Here is a 25,036-nt window from a genome sequence, read left to right as displayed (position 1 = left end):
GCACACAGCCCAAGACTGCACAGCTGCAATTTCTCTTGCATCACCTCCAGAATGTGAGCAGTGTTTGAGGGTCCTAGTGGTAGTTTGGAATTGAGAAGCAGCTGTGGCAAACCCCTAACATGACACCAGTGTGTGAGGCTAGAAGAAAGGAGCTAAACAAGCAGCCCAAAAAAGGAGGAAGGAAATTTTACGTCACCCAGGCTCTAGTTGCCACTTTAACTTCCCTCTCTTTGACACCTCCCTGGCACCTGTAAACTGCTGCAAGAAAAGTGATGGGAATCTTTGCAGAAAGCTCTGTCACACCTTGTCCCTCTGCAAAAATTCAAATTTAGCCTTTTAACCAGGCAGCATCTATGCATGCTCTAATCACTGACAGCATAAAGCTGTGCACAGAGCTTGGATTTGGGCTCCAAAACTCACATCCCACCTCAGCTGATGGCAGCTCAGGAGGCACAGCCTGCAGAATGCAGTGCCAGCTTCTCCTCAGCTCTTGCACTACAAGGAGGAAATAGTGGGAGCTTAGGGTCAGAAGCATGGAGGATACATTTGTTGTGTGTTTAAGCTGTGTTGCTGAAGATGTTTTGCTCTGCTTTGCATGTGTGCCTGTTCCAGATGGTTTTCCTTGTGTTTAAAAGAAATAGGCATACTTAAAATCTACTTTACAAAACCTCAGCAAATTAACACTGATCTTTTCCAGACAATTCTTCAAATGAATGTTCTGCAAATGCCTCCTCACGGCATGCAAAGATTTAGATACGCTGGGAATTGGCTCTGCAAAGGATGCTCTCTAACAAGAGGAATTTAAGCACTGAAACCAGTTCAATTTGCCGCTTTTTGATTTTAATATGAAAAGAAATACTTTCTGCAAGGAAAGACTCAGCTTTCATCACCAGAACCCTAGCACAGATTTCACAGGCTAAACCAGTTCACAGATAAGCACTTTTCATAAACATGACACATCTCTTGGCTTGCAGAGGTTTTAGAGAAGCAAAGAACAGGCTGTGCTGACATCTGGTGGCCTTCTCTGCAGACAAAGAGTTCGTGGCAATAGGTCTTGGCTTTTTACTGCCCGTTTTGGGTTTGGTGTTTGTTTTTTGGTTTGTTTGGTTTTGTTTGGGTTTTTTGTTTGTTTTTTTTTTTTTTCTTTCCTGATGTAACTCCTTCATTTCCTTATAAGATTCAAAGCATTATGATAAAAACAATTTTGTTTCCACTGACTGGAGGACAGCGCTGTCCTGCAGTGCAAGTCTTCCTGCAAAGCAAGAAAAGAGCCTTTGTTGTGCACTATTAGCTACAGTGTAGAAAAAGTCTCCCTATCAAAGCATATTTTTTCATAAACAAATTTTAAAAAGTGTACCTTCACTGCCACAGGAAACGCTGCTATTGCATATCAGATGAGGTGCAAACCTCACCATTAAGGCACTGCAAACCAGAAGTGGCAGCAAGAAGCAAAGGGAAGTGGTTGGAGAAACGTTGGAAGCTGTGTCTGTGTCTCTGACTCAATAAGAAATGGGGAGTAGAGAAAAGTCAATATCTTGATAAAATGAAAAGCAACAAAAGTTGTCTACTGGGCTTTCCTTGACTCATTAATCACTTGCAAATCTGTGCCGAGCAGTTCTATGGAAAGGAAGCAATGGAAGGGGGATCAGTTGCCAGCCAGGAAGCCTGAGCTCAGTCCAAGCTGCTCAATAAACAAAAGTGTGCATTTGCCTCAGGCTTTTGTGATGCCTCCAGTCATCTACCCAGTCTCTATCTGGGATCCCACCAGTCACAGGAGACCAAGAATGAGCATCCTATGCTCTGGTTTTATCTTCTTGATCTTTGGACGCTCTGGATTTCTGTGGCTATTACTTCCCAAGGACAGGCCATGGATGTCCCATCATGGCTGTGGGAACTCTTGGACTGCTACTTGCAGGCTCATTTTTAAGTAAGTGATCTGTCAGGGGATGTTAAATACTGCCAGGGAGTGAAGGAGAAACACCACCGCTTACAGTATATTTCTGGATCACCTTTAAGTCACAATGTTTACATCAGATAAAGCAGTTAACTGTAAAAGTGGTGCTTATCAGATCTTTGAGTTCTCCTTTATGCCATTGGTCAACTCAACTGTCCATGTCAGCAGATTTTTCTTAATCTTTGCTTCTTCAATAGGCAACATGACTACCTCTGGGCAGAAAAAATCATTAAAACTGTTGGATGCAGAAAGTGTAATGTGACAAAGCCAGAAAAAACAAGATGCCCATTGGAGCAGTTCATTAAGTCAGTTCCAAAATTATGAAAAAGCACCATATTTATACCTTTAGTTCTACAGAAAGCAGCACTGCTCTGGTATCTCTGCACCAAGAGTGTTGCATATGCAAATTTTGCTGTTTATTTACTTACACTGTTATGTCTTCTTCCTATTCATGATAATTTCTTTCAGAATTTCCTCTATTCTTCTTCAGCTTTCACACCTCCTAATCAAAACTCCAGTCTCTCTGAAGTGATTTTTTTCTCCAAGAAACAGCCAAGCCTGACACAGCACCCCAGGGTTCCAGTTTGACTGCCTTTCCCTACTGCAGTGTAAATACCCAGGGTAAATTTTATCTTACTTCAGACTCCTCTCTGGATATTGCTCTTTTGTTTAACAAAAAAAATGGTGAATGGTTCCAAGAACATCCCACTGTAACAGGAATCCTTATTAACCCCACAATGCCTAAGACCACTGGCAAAGCAGAATGACTTACCCCACTTCAGCTCTGATTAAAAGCAGCTGTAAACCAATGTAGTTCATGATTTCTGCCAGGATAACAAACCACAGTACTGGCTCTGGGATTTCCTACAACAGAAAGAGGATTTCAAAACAACATGGGCAAAGATATCTCAGTCTTTTACTAATTTATTTGCCAGTGTTCAGAGATTTCATTCAGTACTCAATCCTGTAACCAAACATACTTTGATACAAGTCTGTACCATATCCCACCAAAAACAAAAAAGTTGGAGCAGCACATTCCTAACAAGTTTTCAGTTATTATCTGTGGTTTTGTGGGATCTACTAGAAAGAAGCATTACTGAAAGTCACCAAAAAATCTTTAATAAAATAAATAAATAAATAAACACAGTAGAAAAACACTTCAGGAAGAAACCAGTTTACAAGTATGGCCATTGAGAGCATTACAAAAGGCTCCACTGTGCTGCTGGAGAAAGAAGCCAATGAAGTGCCATTGCCAGAGTGAACTGAGCTCACAAAGCAGTAGTTTAACTCTTCCCTTGGAGAGAGAAGTTAATCTGGAGTGCCAGCACATTCATTCTTGACTATTTGCAGTAGAACATTTAGTTTTTCTCCCTGATGCTGTAGAATTGCTCTGCCACTGTACCACCCTTGATGTGACACTGCAGGTTTGGAACTGCACAAGCCCAGAAAGGGCAATTGTTAAAATGTGGTGACTCTTTCAAACACAAATGCTTTAAAGAAAAGGGATCACAAAACTAATCCAAATCTGTCTGGAAGGGCTGGAGACCAAATTCAGTCATGCTCAGTGTGAGAGCCTGCATGTGCTGACAGACACCATTTAGATGCCTTGGCAGGCCAGCCTGACACACTGATGTCTCTGGTACACTATCTGTTCTTACAAAGTTTCCTTCCTTATGGTAAATTTGGCTGAACAAAGATGAGATAGTCCGGAGTGCAATGCATCAGCCTGAACTGTCTGAGAAGATGAGCACAAACTTGCATTAACCACATAAATCTGCAAACATGACAGAGTGTAAGAGTGCTGAAGGTGGGCCCATGTTTGGGGAGCAGGCACCAGCAACAGAGAGGCTGCCTGGACATAAAGAGAACGTAAGAGAAGGCATAAATTGATCAGGGCATACATAATGCATAATTTTCATTTTTTTCTCCTCCAATTGCAATTCCTTTGATGGTATCTCCCTTCCAGAGTGTTTGTAAGTCCTTCTTTTCTGTTTTGGCCTTCAGCGGGGATCAATTTTGGCAGGCTTTGGTGCATGTCCCTGCACTTGATGGCATGCCATGCTTTTTGATGGCTTTGACTTTGGGTGAGATTTTTTTTTTTTTTTTTTTAAGTATCCATGCCATGTCCCTCATATCTTCCCCTCCAAGTCGTGTCTTCCTCCTTGACTTTTTCCCCTGCTTTTGCAACAGCTGCATCTACATCCCTGGAGAACATATGTGACTTCAGTGACACGGGACTTCTTACAAGATAAAGATACAATAATTTAATCACAGTTGAGAAAGTGGTAGAGGTCTTTCACTAGAGAATAAAACTCTGAAGCAAAGCTGTGGATGAGCAAAACAGCCTAAACCAGGGAGTTGTCAGTAAGGATGAAGAAAATGAGGTGGGAACAAGACACAGAGGGTTCTTTGGCCCTACATCTAAACAAAAGGAAATTCTACTTAGATACTTTGGAAACCACACATGTCAATAAAAACAATAATCAAAGCTCTAGGAAATGGCAGGGTTACTCCTCCAGGAAGTTCTCATGGCTATAGCATTGTCAGCCCTCACCCAGAGCTCAGCATAGATGTGTAGGTCTAAAGCAATTACATGTGAGGTCTCATTCAATTCAGCAGAGCCCAAAAATCCTGCTAAGGCAGAGAGCCAGCATCACCCCTCTTTCAGTGAGGGGAGGCTTAAGGGCACAGTGTCCCATGTAGGTACCCCCTGAAAAGCATTTCATAAGTGATATCTACCTTATTGGATGCATGATTATTTTCTATTATTCTTAATTTGGTCCATGTAGTAGGAAAGGCCAGCATTACCAAGAACAAACACATAGTAAAAGAGTATTTGGCTCATGGAAAGCATAAAGGAATCAATTCCAGTCTTGAAGACATGCAGCTCACAGGCTGGGCCTCTCCTTGCGAAAAATGCAATCATTCAGGTTTTATTCTTAAAACTGAACCCATGAGCTTTCACTCCACTTGGAAAAATGCCCAATCCCTACTTAGGCACAGTGCTGTCCTGGCAGAACTCGAGCTGCTACCCCCATGTGAAGGTGGCTCCATGAAGTGAAGCTAGAAACAGGCGAGCTGGTCTGTGGACACAAAAGCCTCCCAACAGACATTTGTCCCTTTCAGCATGCTAAAGAGAGCTGGAAGAGAGGATAATGGAGAGCATTCACCACTGAAAAGCATGAAACACTGGCCAGTCTGCACTATTTAAACAAAAGAGACCAAACATAAAATGAGAGAAGTAAAGCTGTGACTTAAAACCGAGAGATTCTCTTCTCAAGTTCTTTAAAATACCCAGTGATTCGGTCATAAAACATTTCATTTCATTTGAAGGAGGTTTCACTTCATTTTCAGTAGAAGTTAGTACTGTGATGGGATCATCCTGTGCATTCTATAACCTCCATATGCAGTTACTGTGTGCTGAGGATCAACCTGTGTCACGGGTCAGGGATGGCACTGCCTGAGGCTCAAGAGCCAAGCACAGCAAAAAGAAAAGAGAGGAAGAAAAAAGTCATTTATGTCCCCCAGTTTTTCCTCTCTCAGTCTTAGCATATTGACAGAAATTAATTTCTATAGGAAGGGAATTGCACTGTTTGCAAAGAAATCCTCTAGGATTTATTGATCTTTAAGAAAAATCTCATTAAGCAGAATAAGGAAAATTTACAACAGGTATGGGAAAACAAAACAATCTCTTGGGATCTTCACCAGGCCGAAACAGGATTAGCTCTGTAGTTTCTGTAATCTTCCTCACAGAAGAATGCTAATTCTGTCTCATTTGCTAGAAGAAATAAAAAATTAAATATTTAGCACACCAGTAAATGAACCACCAACAGCCAGCTATTTAGAATTTTAGAAGACAATTAGCAACTTTATGGTCAAAGACAATGATAAATCACCACCCACTTTTTTTTCTTCCTCATAATATTTTTTGAAAAATGTTGCTAGTATTAAAGAGATTGTTAAATCTCATTAAAAAAAACACCCCAAACAAACAAAACCACCAAGAACATGAAAGTATAGAAGAAAATATGTACACAAGACCCCTCAAAATTTGTTTAACACAGTCGTCAGAATTGTTTGTTAAAGCATTCAGCAAATTAGGTGATGGCATTTCTAACACCTTCAAATGCTACGAAAGTAATGAAGCGTGATACATTGTTTTTTGTGCATTTTTCTGTTAGGAAAGGGAGAAAGAAACTTCTTTTTCCCATTAAATTAGCCTGTAGGTATAATAATTTAATACTTAGAGGATCAGTAGAATATTTTACAGATCACTTTACATTCTCCCTCATGACCCATCAAAATATGTGTCTGAAGAAGTGAATTTTTTGCCCTGCTGATGATTAATTCATGAGGCTTCGACAATATGCAAAGTGAAAGACACAAATTGACTTCTCCAGCAATACCTTCAAATACCTCTAATTATTCACAGGGGATATGGCAGAGCTAGAGGACCCACAAAGGTTCAGAACAGTCACAATTCTTTCAACCCAGTAGGTCAAGGACTTCCTCTTCTAAAACAGTAAGTCAGCAACATTACTAATTCAGAACAGAGACAAATCTGATGGAATGCCTTCACAATTATTAAACATGAAATTCTTTAAGATGCTGAGCCAATAAATTCCACATTCATTTTTTAAATTAAACCTCAAGTTAATGAAGCCTGCCTGTATTGTAAAAAAAAAAAAAAGAAAAAAAGAGTCGAAGGGATTTTAGAATCTCAACTAGAAAACAGATAAGATTATTTGTAATGAATACTGAACACTTTATTACATACACCCTGCTTTAAAAAAAACTGCAAGCATTAACTTTGCTGACTGGATAATAACTGTAATAATAATCACTACTACAGAGGCTTTCCTGAGGATACTTATCTAATGTCCTCAGAATTTATAACTCTCTAGCCCAACCCTGTAAAGTGCCAAGGGCAATCAACTGCAGTTTAGGAAAACTGTTCTGCATGTATCAGAATTTCCCAGATTTTCTAATGGTGATTCTGATTGTTTTATTCTAGTACACCTTGGCCAGACTAGATGTTGAAAAAAATCATATCTTAATAGGAGATTTCAAATCTTCTCACTGATTTAAAGAAAACATACAAAATTTATTGTTTTGTACAAAATGAGGACCAGTGGTACATGATACATGATATCACTTCCTTGGCTTACTCTTTTCTACCTCTTGTTGAAGGAGAAAAATCTTGAAGATTTTACTACAAAAACCTTACTCCTAACTCAGCTAATCTTCACGTCAAGATACACTGGAACATCTCCAAATTCAAAATGGCATAATGGCACATTGCATTTTCCAAAGAATGGGTTCCCTCTTCTATCACAAATATCCTCTATATACTAATGACTAATAACTGCTGTTATTCAGAAAAAAAGAAACAAAAAAAAGCTTTAAATTATTTTCTGCCCTAAATGAACCACCCCTCTCTTTGTACAGAGACACAGAACAGGCTTCTGCATTCCTATTTCCTTTCAGTGTAACGTGTAGTCTGATGTTTTGACACCTTTTTTGAGATCACATCCAACTGTTTCACTGCTGTAGCTACAAACCCAGTTTCAAAGGCAGATAATATGTACAAATACCCATCCATACCTTTTTGAAAGAAGACAGCTTTGTTATTTCTAATTCAACATTTGGCACTGTCATCAGTCCCTCTCCTGAACTGCACTGTCTCTTATGCCTCACACAGATAAAGATCATGATTAAATGAATCTTTTGCAAACTAAATTACAAATCTGCAAGGGTGCCAGTAATCCTCTTTTTTCTTTTTTTTTTCCCCTTCCTGCAGACAAAAAGACCTAGTGTGTAGTAAAAGCGATGATTCATATTACAGGAACACTCAAAGACCTTTAGGAAAGGTATATTGGAACCAGAGAAAAACACTGAAGAGACATCCCAAGTCACTTAAAACCAGAAAATAAATCACAGGAACAGGAGAGCCAAGTAACCTAGGAGAAAGAAATCCCATTCAGTAGCTGGGGAGCAATCAGTGAGCAGCAGGAGCAGGAGGGAGCCTCCTCTGTGAAGCCCCTGCACTTAGAGCTCAGGCAGTTAAAGCTTTCCAGCCAGGCAAATCAGATTCAAATGAGCAAATGTCCATATCAAGGTGGAATGCAACCACATGCCCTAAGTACCCTGCTGCCACAAAGTCACTCAGCCACTTTTATGAGAAGCCCAAAGGACATCCAGGGACCATCAATTTTATCATGACAGACATTTCTTTACATTATTACCAAAAGACATGCCCTATATGTTGTCTCTTGTCAAAATGTGAGAAATCAGGTCAAGTTTCAACTCTTTGCTATGTTCAGCACATTCTCTAAATGATACTGCTCCAGCTTTCCCGAGCAATCTGGCTATCAGACACTGTATGCTGCACATTAAACAAATCTAATCTTATTTCATTATTCCATGCTGGTTCCACTACTTACATTTCTAACCAAAACATCAGTTTAAATGTTACTGATAAGACCAAGCAGGCACGGTACTAATAACCTATCTGTCAATCATTTAAAATTACTCTCAGCAGAATTATAAGCATACCCTCTAAAAATCACAATTTGCATTCTGAACATTTGGAGTGCAGATACCTGCTGCCCTCAGACCAATGATTTGAATAATGCTTCCCTGAATAATTACCAAGTCGTGTAAAGAGCATCAGAAATAGCATTTACTTTTCAGCAGCCTGTCCAAACATAATCAGCCAGCTATCAGTTTAATGCTACCACAAGGAACAGCATCTTCAGTCAATACAAATGCACTCCTACCTACTCCAGCTGCTTTCAGCGTGCTGTCTTCCTTCAAAATCAGTTTGTCATCATCTTCCAAACTCACTACAAGCTCACCAGTCTATAAATCAGAGAACCAGAATACAAAAATAAGAAGAATTTCTTCTGCTTCAGTCTTGTTTGACAGTGCAGAGATCTGCCTGCATCAAAGCATGCAAAAGGGGAAGAACACAGCTAGTAATCTTACCTTAGATTTGTGTGCTTGGTGAATAATCTTCATGGTATCTGAAAGAAAAAACAGTGTTTTCCTAAAACAAGGCTTAATAAGCACACAACACAGCAAGTTGTACTCGGGAAAGACAAACAAACAAAGGGGGAAGCTTCAAAATCTTTTGTTATTTACAATTTTGTGTATTCAACCTGAAAGAGGAGAAAACATCTTAATCTCACAGTTCTGTGGCCACAGCCTTAAAGCAGTCAATGCAGCATTAAGGTACCACATCCGACTGGGCTTCTGTCTGCTGACTGAATTACAATAACCAACTAATGACCATCTCAATTGCCAGTCAAAACACATCAACTTAAATGCCACTTAGGGTGTATTAACTTAATAGGTTTTACACATGCAATTGGGGCAGGACCAACAGCATTTATGCACTGTCAACTGCTACAGCTAAGTTGATAGGCAGCAAGTAATTAAGACACAGTAACCAGATCACTTCAGATCATCCTTTGAAATTTTCCTTCGCATGTATACAACACCCACCATCGACAGCAGAAATTTCATTAAGCAAGTTCATTTTACATTAACATCTACAGCCTCTTCTCTTTAATGCTACACCCTCTTCAATAATTTTTATTTTACGTTTGTGTAGTGTAGTGCTTTTAGAATTTTTTTAAAAGTGCCACTTTCTCCTGGCAACATGGGCAGGGTTTCGTTAACAGAAGGGAAACGCAGGGGAAAATAACACAGTCACTAAAGCAACTGGATGAGTGCAAAGATCCAGAGGGAACAGCTTAAAGCCATGCAACACTAATAAAAAAAAATTGAAGACTCTGTGTTTGAACAAATCTGGAGTAACACATCAATATCTTCCCAGCAAAGAAGAAAAACCAGTTCTGCTTGTCTGCTCATCTTCTGTTCTAATTCAGTTTTGTGCATTGAGTGAACATTACATGTTGCAATAGTCTGGTAAGAGAAGGATGCAGCAAAATTAACTATTGGCCAAACCAACTTTCAAATTACCAGAGCAAGTATTCAGATGTTCAGAATAACAGAGATCACATTCCCACTCAGAAGTTTGCTTCCATTCCATCCTGGCCCATTTTGAACACTATCTAAAACATTACATAAGGTAAGAAGTACTCTGTATTCTCACTGCTTGGTCACTGAGAAGGCAGCCTTGGCATGTTGTAATAACTGTGGTATTAGAAGCAAGACAGACATTAAATTGCAATTACCAGGACCCATCTTGCATAGAAACATTACAAAAAGACCAAGCAATCACAGAAAAAATATATTGCAACCATGAAACCTTTCTACTACAGCAAATAAACCCAGCCTGTGCCTGTTAGTTTTAAGCTCCTCTGTCTACTTTGGTACATTCCCTTTTCTCTAGTCCTTGTCCAGTCATGCCCTGAAGCATCGTCTCAGTTCTACTGGCTCAGAACTCCACCACTGGCACCCAGCAGTTTACCATGGGCTCATCTGAGCTATTAAATGGCTTCTTTAACTCTCTTACAGAGATTAAACTATAATCTCTTCCCACAAGCTAAATCCTCTGACTGGCCTTGGCTATTTCATCTCCTCTCAATCAATGGCAGGGACTTGAAAACTGCCAAGTTTTTATCTTGCCTTTTCTGATGATAGGTCTATCATGGCAATTGATAAGATACCACTTTCTAAGTGATTTTATGAACTACCTGCCATACTGCTCTGCATTCATGGATGAAAGGAATAAAACTGAGAAGCAGCTTATGGAACAAGCTGGCACCCAGACTGCCAGCATCAGTGAAAAGGTACTGTGGTATGAAAAGGTGACAAGGTGCTAAGATAAGACTGACTCAGAAAAAGTTCTAGACCAAGATCCAGAATAATCCATACAAAGAAATGAAGAAAAAATGGAAGTCAGAAGCTTTGAGATGTGAATTGGAGCACTGATCCAAGAGCAAAAATGTGATGGCATTATATATAATGTTAAAACAAAGTGGTGCTGAATTCTGGAGGAAGGAAGCTGAAACAGGCACAGTGAGAGACAACCACATCCAACTGAGATTTCTGGCACTGCCAAACAAAACAGGAGGAAAAGTCTGGCTTTTACTGCAGAAGTCTCACTGCCCTTTCCTCACAAAAACACAGGAAAGACAGCAGAGCACTGTAGAGATAGCAGAGATGCCAAAAACATGAACCTGGATGATTCACAGCCTGAGGGGAAGGTGAGGAACCTGGCTTTGATTTTCCTGTGTGAAAATTTTCCTGCAGTTAGCACCATCACAGTAAGAGTAGGCTCCCAGTAACTGGTGCAACAGGTTTTAAAGTTATGCTCAGTCCTACAGGGCACAATCAGGCCCTCAGCCACCAGATACGTCTTGGGAAAAGCTAAACTGATCTCCAAGTGATGAAAGAAGCAGCTGGGATAGGCAGCACCAGGGATACAACTGAGAGCAGCAGTTCTAGACAGGAACCCCTCAAACAGCCAAAGCCACAAATGGGGTGAAGGGCATCTCCAAATTCAAACTTGCACTTCCAGATGTTATGACCTTAAGTAACACATTAAAAATAATAAAAACATTTAAGTCCCTGCCACTGATTATATAATCAATCTTAATCCCTAACTCTTTTTCTAGCTTCAATTTCCACTCTCTGTTTCACCATCAGCAAGAGCACAAAATGAAATCCTTTGGTTTTTGGGTTTTTTTAATAGGCAAATAGAGTTTATTTTCACATGTATTAAGTAGATTTTTCACTCAGTTCTTTGAATGACCATAGAGGAAGGAGTTTGTCAACTCCAAGAACATGGGACACAGAGGATCACTTGCAGGAAAACTCCATGGGAACTTTGAGAATTGCCAAGTTTAGGAGAAGATATGTGACTGACACCCAAGTTTACAAACTCCAAAAAAGGAAGTAACTCAGTCTGTCTAAAAAGTTTTCTCTATCCCAAGCAGATGAATTGTACATGTTCACAACAATCTGCACAAAAAGGAAATATAAATATAGCTTTGATAAAGTCAGCTTAAATTTCACATCATGCCATTTCATACCACCAGCTTGTCTTTAAGAGCTTTCATATCTACTTGGAGCAAAGTTCCCCTGTTTCTCTCATATTGTGTAAGCTATTTAAGTATATAAGACTCAAGCATTTTCTACTTTTTGCCTTCAGCTTCTGCTTCACCATCAGTAAATAGATACTGAAGTACATAAGCAGACAGAGAACTACAGTTTCAAAGTGTTTTGAGACCACAAGCTGCTCATTAGGGTAAAGACAGAGTTAAAAGGCACTTTAAAAAAGTAATAAAAAATTAATATCAAAACCCATCAGTTCCCAATAGCAAATAATGTAAACCATGCAGCCTAATTCAAAGATTAAAACAGATTTTCACAATAATGGTCAAGTTCTGCAGGATAACTCCAGCTACAAGAGCTGGACAGAGTTGCAAATGTAGGCAGGCACTGGCACCAACATTAGTATTGTACAGCAATTATCTTTTAAGTTGTATAAATGCTGGTGTAAAATATCATGTGGTCATTTGATGGCAATTACAACAAGAAAAATAAAAACCACCTACCATACTTGTAATTTTTAAAAGGAGGAGGAAGTCCTGATCTTGAAGACACATCTATTAAAATAAAAGCACAAAGTTAAAACAAAGTTCTCTTTCTTAATTATTTCCAATCCTTCATTTTCCATTATTGTGCAATGTATGCATCCCCTGGGCAGCCTTTAAGTCAAAACAAATCTGCAACATAGGAGAGTTGTTTGATCATCAAATGCTAAAACACAGCCTTTGGCCCAGATTCTATAGTGACTCCATATGTGAGTAAGTTCATTTGAGCATGAAGTCTCTCTGAACAAAACACCCCACGAGGACAGTGAGTCAGTGCAATTAGGGTGTGATCACAGGAGTCTGATCCTTCAGAAATCTGCCAGGAACATCCTCTCAATGGTTTGCCCAGCATCTCTCTTTACCTTATACAAACAGCTGACAACTGTCACCCAGAACTGAATCCTCAGGTAAACACAGCACGAAAAGGAAGCCAAACTGTAGAAAATTAACTCTTTAGCTGCTTGCAGGACACAGCCCATAGGAAACTGCAGGAACATTGACACCTTCTCTGGTGCCAGTGCTCCCTGTGACTTAACCAGGACTCAGAAGGCCCAGCCACCAGCGGGGTGCCCAGCAGCAAGGTGGATGAAGCCATTTCTTCAGTAGTTTAACCATTTATCTTAAACTGCCTCTTCAAAACAGATTACTGTAAAGGAAGGAGCAGGGCTTTCGCACCCCTGTGGAACAGGGTTCTAAGTCTTGTTTAAAGCATTGGCTTTGTCTCAAATAACAGCGAGCTGCAATATTGCACATATCAAAAGCAAGTTTCCTAGCATTGTTTTTTATTTTCTTGTTCACAACAACAGCTGTGCCATATGTTCTGAAAGTGCTTGCAGTGTTCCAACAGCATCCTAAAACCTTGCCATGCCTATCACTGTCTAGAAGTATGGAAATTGCCAAACACAAGACACCCGTGAGTCCCAGGGCAATGTCCTAGGAGTTGCTCAAATGTTACCTAATATAACAGTTCAAGACTTGTTTAAGCTGACTTCATGAAGGAAAAAAAAAAACAAACAAAACCCAAAACAAACAAATTATGTTATTTTGTACCATTTGAATGTCTCCATTGAGGTGTGTGGAAATACACCTGCAGGATTAAGGGTAACACCCAAATGATCAAGTCACTGTGTGTGCTGGTCTGCAGTACTTAACTTTTAGATTCACTGTCACTTTCAACCAGGCTTATAAAAGAGAAAGCCCACAGATGAGTAAATCTGCACCAGAAAGCTCAGGATGGAGACAGAAACTCAGAAACAAACATGCACTGTGAGACCACACAGTGTCAAAAACAAATTTTCAAGATTCTCTTTTCTCACAAATAGCAAACAGACTTGCATTCCCACATTCCACATATTTGCGTAGTTAGCATCAAAGACTTTCTAAATTCTATTAATTTATTCCTATTAATTGATGAATATTTGCCTGACAGCACCCCTCAATGAGCCTGCGGCACTGAGCCAAATGCAGCAATGCCCTTGTTTCTTTTAGACTAAACGTGGGTGTTGGGGAAGATGAAACAGGAAAGCCTTGTAAATATGATTGCCTGGCAAAAGATTTTGAGAATATAGAAACTATAAGTGAGATTGAAATGAAAGCATGCTTTGAGATCCCTTAGTTACTGAATGACTGGAAAACAATGGTGTGGGCACACTGAAGGTAATCAATCTCCTTTTGATGAAACAATACCCTCTGCTTGCAGACAGGTCCAAGGGTCAGAGCAGACCCTCCTAGATTAGCAGATGCGGTCCAAAGAGTAGTTTTTAGGGTTTAAAATGTAACACAGTATGGTGATGTAATGATTCTTATAGGCTGAATGTAAATGCTATAGGATTTGTATCTTGTACTAGATTGGTTAGTGAGAATTAGAATATTCAACACAGAAGAAGATTTATTGTATTGTAATGGGAACCTTGCTCTCATACCCTCTTACCCTTTTACCCTCTCATCCTCTCTCTCTCTCTCTCTCTCTCATCCTCTCTACCCCTCTCTTCTCTCGTGCCTGCTCCAGCTCTGGCTGGCAGCTCCCAGCAGGGCCCTGCACCCAGGCCCTTTGCAATAAACCCCAAGTTCCATGACCTGGCTGCAGAGATCTCTCATCTCTGTCTGTTCCACCCCCCGAGGCTCCTACAGTGGGGATTTGGGCATGGGGGAGAAGTCCAGCCAAACTCAAGCATGGCACACCGACCATGGAAGCTCTCATTAACTCCAGACCTTTCATCCAAGGAAGGAAAGCACACGGGGGATGCAAACACGAATTTGGCGTCTCCACCAGAGCCATTCCCATCCATTTGCTCCACAAGAAGGTGGAGGGACAGCAGCACTTGGGAGTGAAGGAGCCAGAGGAGGCAGGCAGGGCTTACCCTGGCGCACGAAGGCCATGAATTCCCGCACTGTCTGCTCCAAGGGGACCCCGTGGAACACCAGGGGCCGGAAATTGCGGTGCTGGAAGGAGCGCACCAGGCGAACCGTGATGGTGGAGCCTTCTGCTGACATCAGAACGAGCTCTGAATGACCTGGGAAACATCAAAGGGAGGAATTACTGTGTCGGAACCCAGGATATTCCTCTGGCTGCCCTGGAGGACTCAAGCCCCTGCCCAGGGGGCTCAGAGACCTTGGCACAGAGCCCAAGACCCCTGTGCCTTTGATTTAGCCCTTGGAAAAAACAATTAGCAACCTTTATAATGAAGAATTACAAGCCATGAAAGTTTAAGTAGAATGATAGTGAATTTATCACAGGGTGAAAAATAGATTTTTGGGGTTTTTAGAATGGGAGTTCAGGGGGCAAGATGGAGGAATCTGGGCATGTCCAGCCTTTCTCCTTCTTCTTCTTGGCCTCCATCTTCTGCTCTGATGTTGGCACTTACAGATTGGTTTAGAGTAGAAGCTCACTGTCTAACATAGGTGATAGGTATTGGAAAGTAATTGTAAACATTGTACATGTAGTTTTTAGTATAAAGACATAACACCGCCCCGGGGGCAGGCAGAGTGCCTGGAACTGTCCTGCTGGACGGACCTCGGCAGGACAGGAGAAAGAATGTTATAGATAAGGAACAATAAACAACCTTGAGACCGAGGAATGAAGAGCTCTGACTCCTTCTTTGACCGCCAGGCTGGGAAAAGAGACTTTCTAATGTATCTCGGGGTCACTGTGACCAGCAGAGATTCCAAGATTACTGCCTTTCCTCTGCCCACGAGCACAGCTGGAAAATGAGGTGCAGGCAGGCCTCATGTAAAGAATAAAACATGTGAGAAATCCAACAGCATTGGGCCCTTCAGGATTTCACTGCTGTGATCCCCACAGGGTCTCAGAACAAACAGATCCTGCAGACCACACACTCCAGTACCTGTGCTGTGCAATGCCACACCAGACTCCCCATTAAACATGCAAAAGCTGCTGTGGATAAATGTAGCCACATTTCTCTTCACAGAGAAAAGCAAGGCACAGTTCTTCCTGAGAATATTTATTGGGTTTCACATTCTCTGAACCTCAGAGAAAGGAAAAGCAATTCTTACCATTTGCTGTGCCTGTGTTTGTGCCAAAGTAGAATGCAATATGGAGATTGTTTACCCAAAGTGATTGTGTTTTGTTTCCTTGGCCTGTCAAGCCCAAGTGTGTGTGTGTGTGTGTGTGTGTGTCGGGACTGCTGGCTGACAGTCACGAGATTCTGTGCAGTGTGAGCAGGGCTGAGTGCTTGGCAGATTCAGTTTAGATGTAATGTAACATAGTGTAATATAATATAGAGTAATATAGTATAATGAAGTAATTAATTAGCCTTCTGAGAAGATGGAGTCCTCCTCATCATTCCTCCATGCCATGGGGGTCGTTCTGTTTCAATAGATAAATGCAAGAGTGTTGTATGGATTTTAAGTGACTGAAGACTTCACCCGCTGGGCTCTAGAAGAATGTCCTAATACAAACAAACCCAAAGACTTTTTTAACATACTTGTGATGGAGAGAGGGTAATACTCTGAAAAATGCCTAAGCTGCTACACAATGCTCATTTTCACCTCCCCAGGAAAAGTGAAAAACCACCACATACATAGGCAAATCATTTTCCTGGTATACTACAGCATAATTAGGGATTTAATTTATAATAGTCGGTCTCTAGAATGGCTCTATGGGCTTATACTAGAGAGCAGAGCCTAAAACAGACCAGCCTTGGCAACCCCAAACCCTCTTCAAACAAGCCCATGTATTGTTCCATCAGGTTTTTTTTTCTCCCCACAGGAAGCTAAGTTCTTTTCTACCTTGACAAACTTCTCTATTTTTGGCGCTGGGCATCCCTCAGCTTCCTGGCCACGTGCTGAAGTGCCAGAGCTGCTGCAGCAACCAGCAAGGACTGCAGGCCATGTGCTCCAACATCAGCACGACCTTTGCACCTCCCATCCTGAGCAGGATCTCAGAGTCCACCTCCAGTCCTGACAGGGAACCTTTTACCCATTCATCCCCAAATGTTCTTTTTTGTGTGTCTATTTTTTTTTTTTTTTTTTTTTTTTTTTTTGCTGTGGGGTTATTTAAGTGCCCCACCATCCTGCAGGTGCATACCAACCTTGGCTGTTATTTATCCCAGCCGTAGCCTGGCAAAGCTAACTACCAATATTTTCATCAAGTACTATCTGCAGAACAGGGCAAAGACCTTCCACCACACAAGGCAACTTGGTTTTGCATCACCTTGGCTAATAACCCCGAGTTCCAATTCCATTTTAAATGAGTATGTATCACACACCACACAAATAATCAAAAAAGCGTACTTTGCACCTGGAAATAACTCGATTTATACTAAACAGCAAAGATGGATGTTTTCTGGGTGCTATTCCACATGGGCTGGTGACTTGGGGGGGCAGTAAAGGGCACAGCATTCAACTCACTTGCTCCTAAGCAGCACGGAGAAATCCTGTGGGAACACAGAATGAGGAGCTCATTCAGAAATCGCCAATTTTCACACTTACTACTCAAACCGATCGCACGTAGGGCTGGAACCGTGCACTACCCCGCGCCTCCATGGGTACAAGCAGGCAGGTGGGAGGCGCTGGTGGCGCATTCCTCTGGGACAGAGGAACCTCCCAGACCCGCAGCAACACCGGCGGCACCACCACCCACCCCACCGCGGCCCGGCCCTACCGGCACCGCCCGCCCCACCGGGCCCATTACCGCTCTCCGCCGCCACTTCCGGGTTCCGCCCCGCCCACCCGCTCCGCCAATCACGTCCTTTCGGTGGCAGCCCTGAGACGTCCGATTGGCTGAGAGGGCTCTGTCCCGCCCCCGCCCTCGCGCCGCTGTTGTCTCCTCACGCGCTGATGAACGGGAGGCACCCGTGCCGCCTCCACATTGGCTCCTTGCCCGCCGTGTACCCGCCCCCGGCCCGCGCTGATTGGTGCCCGCGGGGCCCGCGGCGCTGCGATTGGCCGGCGGCCGGTCTGGCGAGGGGTGAGGCGGGCGCGCGGCGAGGGTGGCGGGGCAGAAGCGGCGGGGCCGGGGCCAGGCGGGTTCGGCGCAATGAGCGAGGTGCGGGGGGCGCCGGGGCCGGGGGCAGCCGGGGGGGGCTCCGCGAACCTTCCCCTCACTCACCCTCTCCGCCTTCCCCCCAGGCCGCGTTCCAGAAGGCTGCCGAGGAGGTGAAGCAGCTGAAGTCGCAGCCCACGGACCAGGAGATGCTGGACATCTACAGCCACTACAAACAGGCCACGGTGGGCGACGTGAACACTGGTAGGCACCGGCCCGGGAGGCAAAACCTCTCCCTCTCTGCGCTTCCCTCAGTCCCGCGGCGCAGCGCAAGTGCCTCAGAGCCGCCTTGGCCGGGATTGCGTGCGGGAGGGCACTGCCTGACCCGATAAGGCTTTGTGCAATTCGGGGTTTTTAGATTAACCCGGCTGCCGCTGTCTGCTCCGTGCAGTGAGGGCCTGAGAATGCTTTGTGTTAGCTGTGTGCAAATATTGGGATTGGGTTTTTTGGAGAGCTCTGGCAGTGAGTAGCTGCTCAGGCCGAGGGATGCTGCTTTAATGCAAGCACTTCTCGGTTATACAGATTTAAACAGCAAGGCGAGAGATACAAGGGTGGAATTGCAATACAAGGACGCAATTGCAAATACTGGAGGGGATGACACATTTGAGTTTATTTAGACTGGATTGACTGCTAAAAATAGTGCTGGAAAGCAAAACCAGAAGAATAGGAGAAAACTTTTATATGAGCTGCAATTAAATATACTTCAGAAAGACTGTACCAAAAATATGTCTTCAAGTACACAGTGCAAAATGTTTCTGCCTACTTCTCTCACTACAATGCTGTCCATAGCAGCTCAGCCTTTGGAATAGCATTTAAAGTGGAGCGTGTCTCTATCGACCTTGTGTAAGGCTGGAGTAGCTAGAATTAGAAAGGGAAAAGGTCATTTCTTTGGAGTGCTGGCCTCCTAACCCAGTAGCTGGCAAAGTTTATTGAGCGTCCATTGATTTAAAAGCTGGCAGTGAAGTGTACAGGAAATGGTAAGTAATTTAATCTCCTTTTTCCAAAGCTGGCAGCGTGAGGGAGAAAATAATTTACTTTGGGTTTAAGATGTGGTCTTTTTGGTGTGGCTGGGCATCAGCATTATTAGTGCTCGACAGGGTGAAGCAGTGCTGGGGATATGGCACCATTCCTGCAAGTGTCTGCACTCGTGTGGAGCAGCAGCCAACGTGAGCTGGCCCGAGCAGGAGCCTGTGGGAGGGTGACTGCTAGGGTTTGTGCTGCAGACAAGTGGAGCTGCCAACTGGAGCCACAGGTCACTGTGCCATGGGGGCTGCACAAGGCTGTTTGTGAATACTGCCCAGTCCCATTTGTGAGTTCTAAGAATTCTCTTTAAGGAGAGAGAGAGAGAGAGAGGAAGTAAAGCCACAAAGGGGACTTTGCACAAAGATTAACTATATACATGTCATTCACTTTCTGCTTGGCCACACCACAGCCTGCAGTGAAGTGAGTTAAATTTCCAGGGTTTTCAATTGCACAACTATAGGTTAGAAATACACCATTAACTTGATGGGCATGAGTTCCAAGCTGTGTGTTACTACAAACAGCTGCCTGTTTCTGTGTCTCTGCCTGTAATGGACCACAGGGTATGTCTGCTTTACTTTAGAGCTGGTGTTCTTTAATGGGACAGCTCTTATGTGACAGCAGGCTCTTCAGAAAGTTCAACTAAACCAAATGACAGCGCTCTTGGTGCTCTTCTGCTCAAATGCTGCTGTCTCAAGGGAATTTGAAAGAGTCTATTTCTATCCTCACCAACGATGTTGTAACATATTCCCCTGAGGTGATCTCCTGGCTACAGGTTAGCAAATAACAGCTGCAGAGATGAGCCATGGTATTTAGTCACAGCTAAGAGCCAGCTAAGCCTTCGAGTGGGTATTACCTACAGCCAGATCACACAAACTAATCCTGCTGCTCATCCTGCCTTTCTCAGAGCGCCCTGGTATGCTGGACTTCAAAGGCAAAGCAAAGTGGGATGCCTGGAGTGCATTGAAAGGTAAGTGTCTGATTAAAGAAATTGATAAAATTACCCCAGGCAAACTAGTCAGAAAGACACGTGTAGTTCAGGATAGAAACAGGATAATGTTGCCTTTTAATACAAGAGTTCTAGAAGTTCAGAATGCCATGATAATAAATTTTAATTACCTCTGCAAGGCAGAAGTAATCCTGAAAAATATGGCCTGTGTGAAAGGGAATTAGGGTGCAAAATGTCCAGCTGGCCTAAGATGTTAAATAAAGAACAATAACAGCAGCAGAAATCTAAAGTTGTTTTCCTTCCTAGTACCCAGACAGAGACTGAGCTCTCCCTCCAGCTGTTATGCATCTTCCAGTTAGGAAAGCTGTGGAAGACACAACTGAGCTCCCAGCTCTAAATAAGGAGCCCAACAAGTGGTCTGATCTGTGACAATGGGGCTTTTTCTGGTGTTTTAAGGAATAGCTTTCCTGTGATAATTGTCAATGGCATTGATAGAACTAATACACTGGTTAGTTGCTGTCTGTGCAAAAACAACTTTGCTTGGAAGCACTGTGTTTTCATGACTGATAAAACACATTTGTTTAAAACTTTAGCAGTGGATTCACAGCCAAGTGGCCTTCCTGGCTCCTTTGCTCTCCAGTGGCACAGTCTAGAGCAAGGAATTGTGACTTCTAAAAGGCATCTTAATAGGTGGAAGGTATCTGACTGCTTCCTGTGTTCTGTCCTTCAGGAATGTCCAAAGAAGATGCAATGAAAGCTTATATAGCAAAAGTGGAAGAACTAAAGGGCAAATATGGCATCTGAGGACTGGATAAATCAGCTACATGCACGCCTGAAACCTGCCTTATTTCTAATGTGGAAAACTGGTTTCCAAGAGTAACCTTAGATACCTAGTATGTCATAGTTCTCCTCATGCCTGTAGTTCAGGAGAAATTATGTACCTGGCTAATGTACTGACACGGTATAAATTCCTTCTGGGAACAAAATCTGGAACTCATTAAAGTGCGTTTGGTACTTTAGCTGTTGTGTGTGCGTGCTGGTGGTCCCTTAGCTGCGCTCACGGTGAGCTGACGCTGTGAGTGCCGCCGAGCAGAGCCGCGTCCCCCGTCCCTGTGCCGCTAGAGGGGGACGGTCCCCTGCCTTCGGGCGCCGCCGGCTCCTGGCCAAACCACTCCTCTCGGGCCGGTGAGTGACAGCCACAGCAGCTGGAGCATCACAGAGCATCTGGAAAAGGTTATCTCTAATGCTGTGTGTGCTAGGAACAAGGTGCTTGATACTTATTGCCTGGAGCCTTCAGAGACTTAGTCAACAACTGCCAAATCATCTTTCATAAAACACTTCTGGGACATGTTATTTCCCAACAACGACATTGGGCTTCTAGAGTAAAGGCAAATGCTGAACACAAAGCCTTCCCTGGGCAAGGAGAGATCCCAGAGGCAGTGGAGTTGATCCTCTTGATGCTGTAAAAGCAAAAGAATCAATTTGATGTTGCCATGCAGTTGGCTCCAGTGAAGGGTGAGTCCCTAGAGACTGGCTGAACACTGGCAAGGCTGCTCAAAGAGAAAGACTTAGTGATCATCAGCAAAAGTTCAATTACAAAACACACAGTTGTGACTGTCTCTAGTAGGCTCATTGTTTTGGTCTGCCTACTGTAGTCTCTTGGAGCTGCTCATGATGGAAAGGGAAGATTTCGCTTTTAAAATGTGACATTGAACTATTCCAGCATAGAGCAGTTGAGAATGAAATCACAGCCTCATACAGGAATAAGGCATTATAATTTTGGTTAGCATCTGAATAGGTGAGGACTTCAAGCACTCTTCAGATAACCAATTGATTTATGGAACTACATAGGGGTGAAAAGTATCATTATGTATCTGTCTAGGTAAATACAGTTTTGTAGCTAGTTACACATGGTGAGTCGTAGATTTAGTGATTACTTCACATGCTTTCAAAATTTTTAACTTTCACGTTTACTACTTTTAATGGGAAATGCTCTTAGAGCTGCTTTTTGTCCTTTAAAATGTGTTAGGATAAAGAGCAAAATAAAAAAAATTAAGGCAGTTTATTCTTGTTCCTCCTTGTTCTTCTGGGTAAGTAAAAGAAGCATTTGGGGTTTTTTACCTGTTCTTCTATCCTCTGTTACTTAAGGTTGTCTCAATTAAATTCACTTTGTAAGAGAGAGGTAAGAGCAGATGTTCACCATGAGAAATGCTTTTACCTCTTCTCTAGCCCGAAACTTTACATCTTCTACAGCTGCATCTTGGCAGCTGTATTTTCTGAAGCTGGTTACCTTTGAAGGATTCTGCCAACCTTTACCAGGACAGAGCTCACAGCAAATGCTCCCACATTGCTCTTGTTTGCTGGGAGCTGATGCACTGTGAGCACACTGTGCTTTGCCAGCATGTTTTCTGTCAAAACAGGTGCACTCAAAGTTTTTGACTGCTAAAGTAGTGGAGCTGGGTCTAAAGGATGGGCTGAGGGTAGCAAATTCTATATCCCAGTCCTCATTTGGATTCGTTTCTCCTGTGACAATTAATTGTTACATTGCTGCTCTCCTTTCTTACACCTTTAGCATTAGGAAAACATCACTTTGTACAAAGTGCTTATCCCAGAGAGGGTTTGCTCTTAGCCAGGCTTACAAATAATGCTATTTGCCAAGGAATACAAGTGACAGAATTTTGTCTTTATTTGGACACTTAATTTTTTACTGTAGTATCACCTTTCTGCTTGCAGCTTCACCGTCCTTGAGAAAGTAACATCAGTTGTCTTACTATTTAGCTTGCCCTTTGGCAATCAACTGTGTCTTTCAGGAGCAAGCTGAAAACTTGAAGATGTGGCAATAGCTCTGCAATCAGTGGCTACAGAAGGCACGAAGGCAGAAGGAAAGGTACTGGTGGTGGCTGTGCACAGTGTTTGTGACAAGAAGCAGCAACACAAAATTTGGCTGGACGGGTAGTAATGGTTGAATAGACTGAGTTGAAATAGACTGAGCTGAGCTAAGGGGCTTCTTGTCGTTGTCTAGCAGCAGGATGAATGTTTGTAAATGTGTAAGGATGCTGGGCTGCCTGAAAATTCTGCTGACCTAATGACCACCCAGTGCTTGCAGGTAAGGTGTGTGAGGCACCTGGGCTGCATAAATAACACCTGGGCAGCAGTGACACTAGGGCAGTGGTGGTTTGAGGGCATCTACAAACAGATTTGTAGGTAGAGGTGATTGCTTTTATTAAACTAATAAGGTGGTAAAAGTAGACAACCATTATCATATACAGCCTTGAGATCAGAAACAGAAGCAGCAAGCCTCAAACCAAAATATAATCCAGAGCCATTGCTCAAAGTACTTGTGGTGGAGGATCAGATTCTTTTGATGGCTGGGCAGTGCTGCAAAACAGGGGATTGTTCTGACACCCGCTCAGGGAGTTGCTGCTATTTCCTCTTTGTTAGATCAAAGAAAGGCCAGCAACATCCTGATGCTTGCAGAGCTTGGGAAGGAGGAGAGAAGGAGACGTGCGCTGAAGCCAGCCCAACAGGCAGGAGGTCAGAGGCCAGCTGGCACACACACACTCAGCCCTGCTCTGCTGAGTCTGCAGTGTGCAGGACAGAACCTGGACTTTGGATGTGGCAATAATAAATGTTAACTCTGTGTGTGATAAGGCAGTGTTCCTGCTATCACGCTTCTATGATTAGCTCTTGCACAGAGCCACACAGAGCTGATTGGCACCCGCTGCAGGTAGAGATAAGAAAGGGGATGATGTTTTCCTTGGAAATCTCTTTCTGATGGGTTTTGCTTGCTTTTAACAAACATGTGGAGGTGCAACACTCATAGCACAGATTTAACAAATCAGTATTGGTGTGTTGCTTGAGGCCCATAACAGATTTTTCAACCCTGTGAAGTAATTTTTTCACTCTAAAGGGCCCTCCAAGGCTGACTGCAGTGTGTAACTGACTCAAAATTCTTCATTACTCATCTGGAATGATCCTGTTTAATGATGGAAGCATTTTAACCTTTGAACTTATATGACCCTGCTGATACTGCTAAAAATAAATGACAATTGCATTTGCTGTTGTTCAAAATATTTGCTCTTCCCCCAAGTGTTCAGAGCAAAGAGTATTGGGCAATACTACTTTGGGGTGACTGACCATCTAAGCCATCTTGTGAGATTGATTATAAATTAGGGAAACAGAAAGTGTATTTTGGTTGGGACAGTTTTCTAAATACCACAGCTGTCACCCCAGAAGTAGGTTACAAAGCCTTCCAAGTTGTCAAAGCTGTGTAGAAGTAAGACAAGTTGATACTACATTGATGGAAGACATTTGAGTGCCTTCACAATAATAAACTCAGAAGGGTAAACGTTAATGGAATAAAAATAAAATCTAATTTTTTTCTCCTCCCTACAAGTCTATGAAGTACTTTTCAATCTATGAATTAGCCAATCAGCTGCTCACTTAAAGTGCAAATACCATCAATCCATTTTAGATGGGTCTTCATCATTTATAGAATGAGCTTGTATTTCTTCTAGAATCAAGGTATCTGTGAAAGTTAAACACAGCTTAGTTGTGTTATCTTTAGAATACAGACTTCACATGGAGCTTGTCTGCAGTGATCTTTTAACTTTCATTCCCAGCTACTCCCAGTACAGATACATTTATGAGCTGCATCAAAAGAAGCATCACCACTTTCGTTCTACACCCTGGAAAGAAAAACAATTGCATTACTTGGCCAGTGCAGCCAGGCAGACACCTTGTTTGTCCCCACCAAATGTGCAAGGCACCAACTTGTGTTTCCCAAAAGGCTGAGGCAATGGTATGTCATCTCCTCCTAATAAACACTGCTCCTTTGAGTAAGTTCTGAATTTGGGAGACAGAGTAACCAGTTCAATGTACTTGCTACTTTTAAATCTCCTGATATGACTATTTACTGATAGAAAAAATATGTATGTGACAGCTGAGAAACTGAATTATTTCCCCCAACTTATGTAGTATTGAAATATGGACTCAAATTTTTTCTAGTAGTGCTAAAGACTTAAAATTGTGTTGGGATTTTT

General features: G+C 42.6%; 2 protein-coding genes across 4 annotated transcripts; one reads left to right on the top strand and one right to left on the bottom strand.

Moving 5' to 3' along the window:
• Nucleotides 1–2,860: 2,860 nt before the first annotated feature.
• C7H2orf76 (chromosome 7 C2orf76 homolog) lies at nt 2,861–17,689 on the bottom strand. 3 transcript variants are annotated; one of them, XM_054515430.1, is made up of 7 exons: nt 17,675–17,689; nt 17,392–17,417; nt 14,883–15,035; nt 12,484–12,534; nt 8,942–8,979; nt 8,734–8,815; nt 2,861–5,732 (listed from the first exon to the last, which is right to left on the bottom strand). In XM_054515430.1, exons 3-7 carry the CDS (start codon nt 15,013–15,015, stop codon nt 5,656–5,658), a joined length of 381 nt encoding a protein of 126 aa, XP_054371405.1. In that variant the 5' UTR covers nt 15,016–15,035; nt 17,392–17,417; nt 17,675–17,689; the 3' UTR covers nt 2,861–5,655. The 3 variants fall into 3 exon arrangements, with proteins under 3 accessions (XP_054371405.1, XP_036242625.1, XP_054371406.1); XM_036386732.1 differs by lacking the exon at nt 17,392–17,417; XM_054515431.1 differs by lacking the exons at nt 17,392–17,417; nt 17,675–17,689 and adding an exon at nt 17,275–17,369.
• Nucleotides 17,690–17,925: 236 nt separating this feature from the next.
• Nucleotides 17,926–21,013, top strand: DBI (diazepam binding inhibitor, acyl-CoA binding protein). Its single transcript, XM_036387056.2, has 4 exons — nt 17,926–18,028; nt 18,112–18,229; nt 19,953–20,015; nt 20,725–21,013. Exons 1-4 carry the CDS (start codon nt 18,020–18,022, stop codon nt 20,796–20,798), a joined length of 264 nt encoding a protein of 87 aa, XP_036242949.1. The 5' UTR covers nt 17,926–18,019; the 3' UTR covers nt 20,799–21,013.
• The last annotated feature ends 4,023 nt before the right edge of the window (nt 21,014–25,036 follow it).

Source organism: Molothrus ater, chromosome 7 (assembly GCF_012460135.2).
Source record: "Molothrus ater isolate BHLD 08-10-18 breed brown headed cowbird chromosome 7, BPBGC_Mater_1.1, whole genome shotgun sequence".
Lineage (NCBI taxonomy): Eukaryota > Metazoa > Chordata > Aves > Passeriformes > Icteridae > Molothrus > Molothrus ater.
The sequence above is the reverse complement of the archived record's forward strand: the minus strand, read 5'-3'. Positions and strand labels throughout refer to the sequence as shown.

What these genes read in the sequence shown, in the direction of transcription:
- DBI (XM_036387056.2), top strand. An exon ending in GGTGGGCGACGTGAACACTG is followed by an intron (nt 18,230 to 19,952) that starts GTAGGCACCGGC and finishes TGCCTTTCTCAG; the next exon opens with AGCGCCCTGGTATGCTGGAC. An exon ending in TGCCTGGAGTGCATTGAAAG is followed by an intron (nt 20,016 to 20,724) that starts GTAAGTGTCTGA and finishes TCTGTCCTTCAG; the next exon opens with GAATGTCCAAAGAAGATGCA.
- C7H2orf76 (XM_054515430.1), bottom strand. Translation starts at nt 15,015, where the DNA reads ATGTCAGCAGAAGGCTCCACCATCACGGTTCGCCTGGTGCGCTCCTTC. An exon ending in TTTTAAAAATTACAAGTATG is followed by an intron (nt 8,980 to 12,483) that starts GTAGGTGGTTTT and finishes TTTTTCTTTCAG; the next exon opens with ATACCATGAAGATTATTCAC. An exon ending in ACCAAGCACACAAATCTAAG is followed by an intron (nt 8,816 to 8,941) that starts GTAAGATTACTA and finishes TCTGATTTATAG; the next exon opens with ACTGGTGAGCTTGTAGTGAG.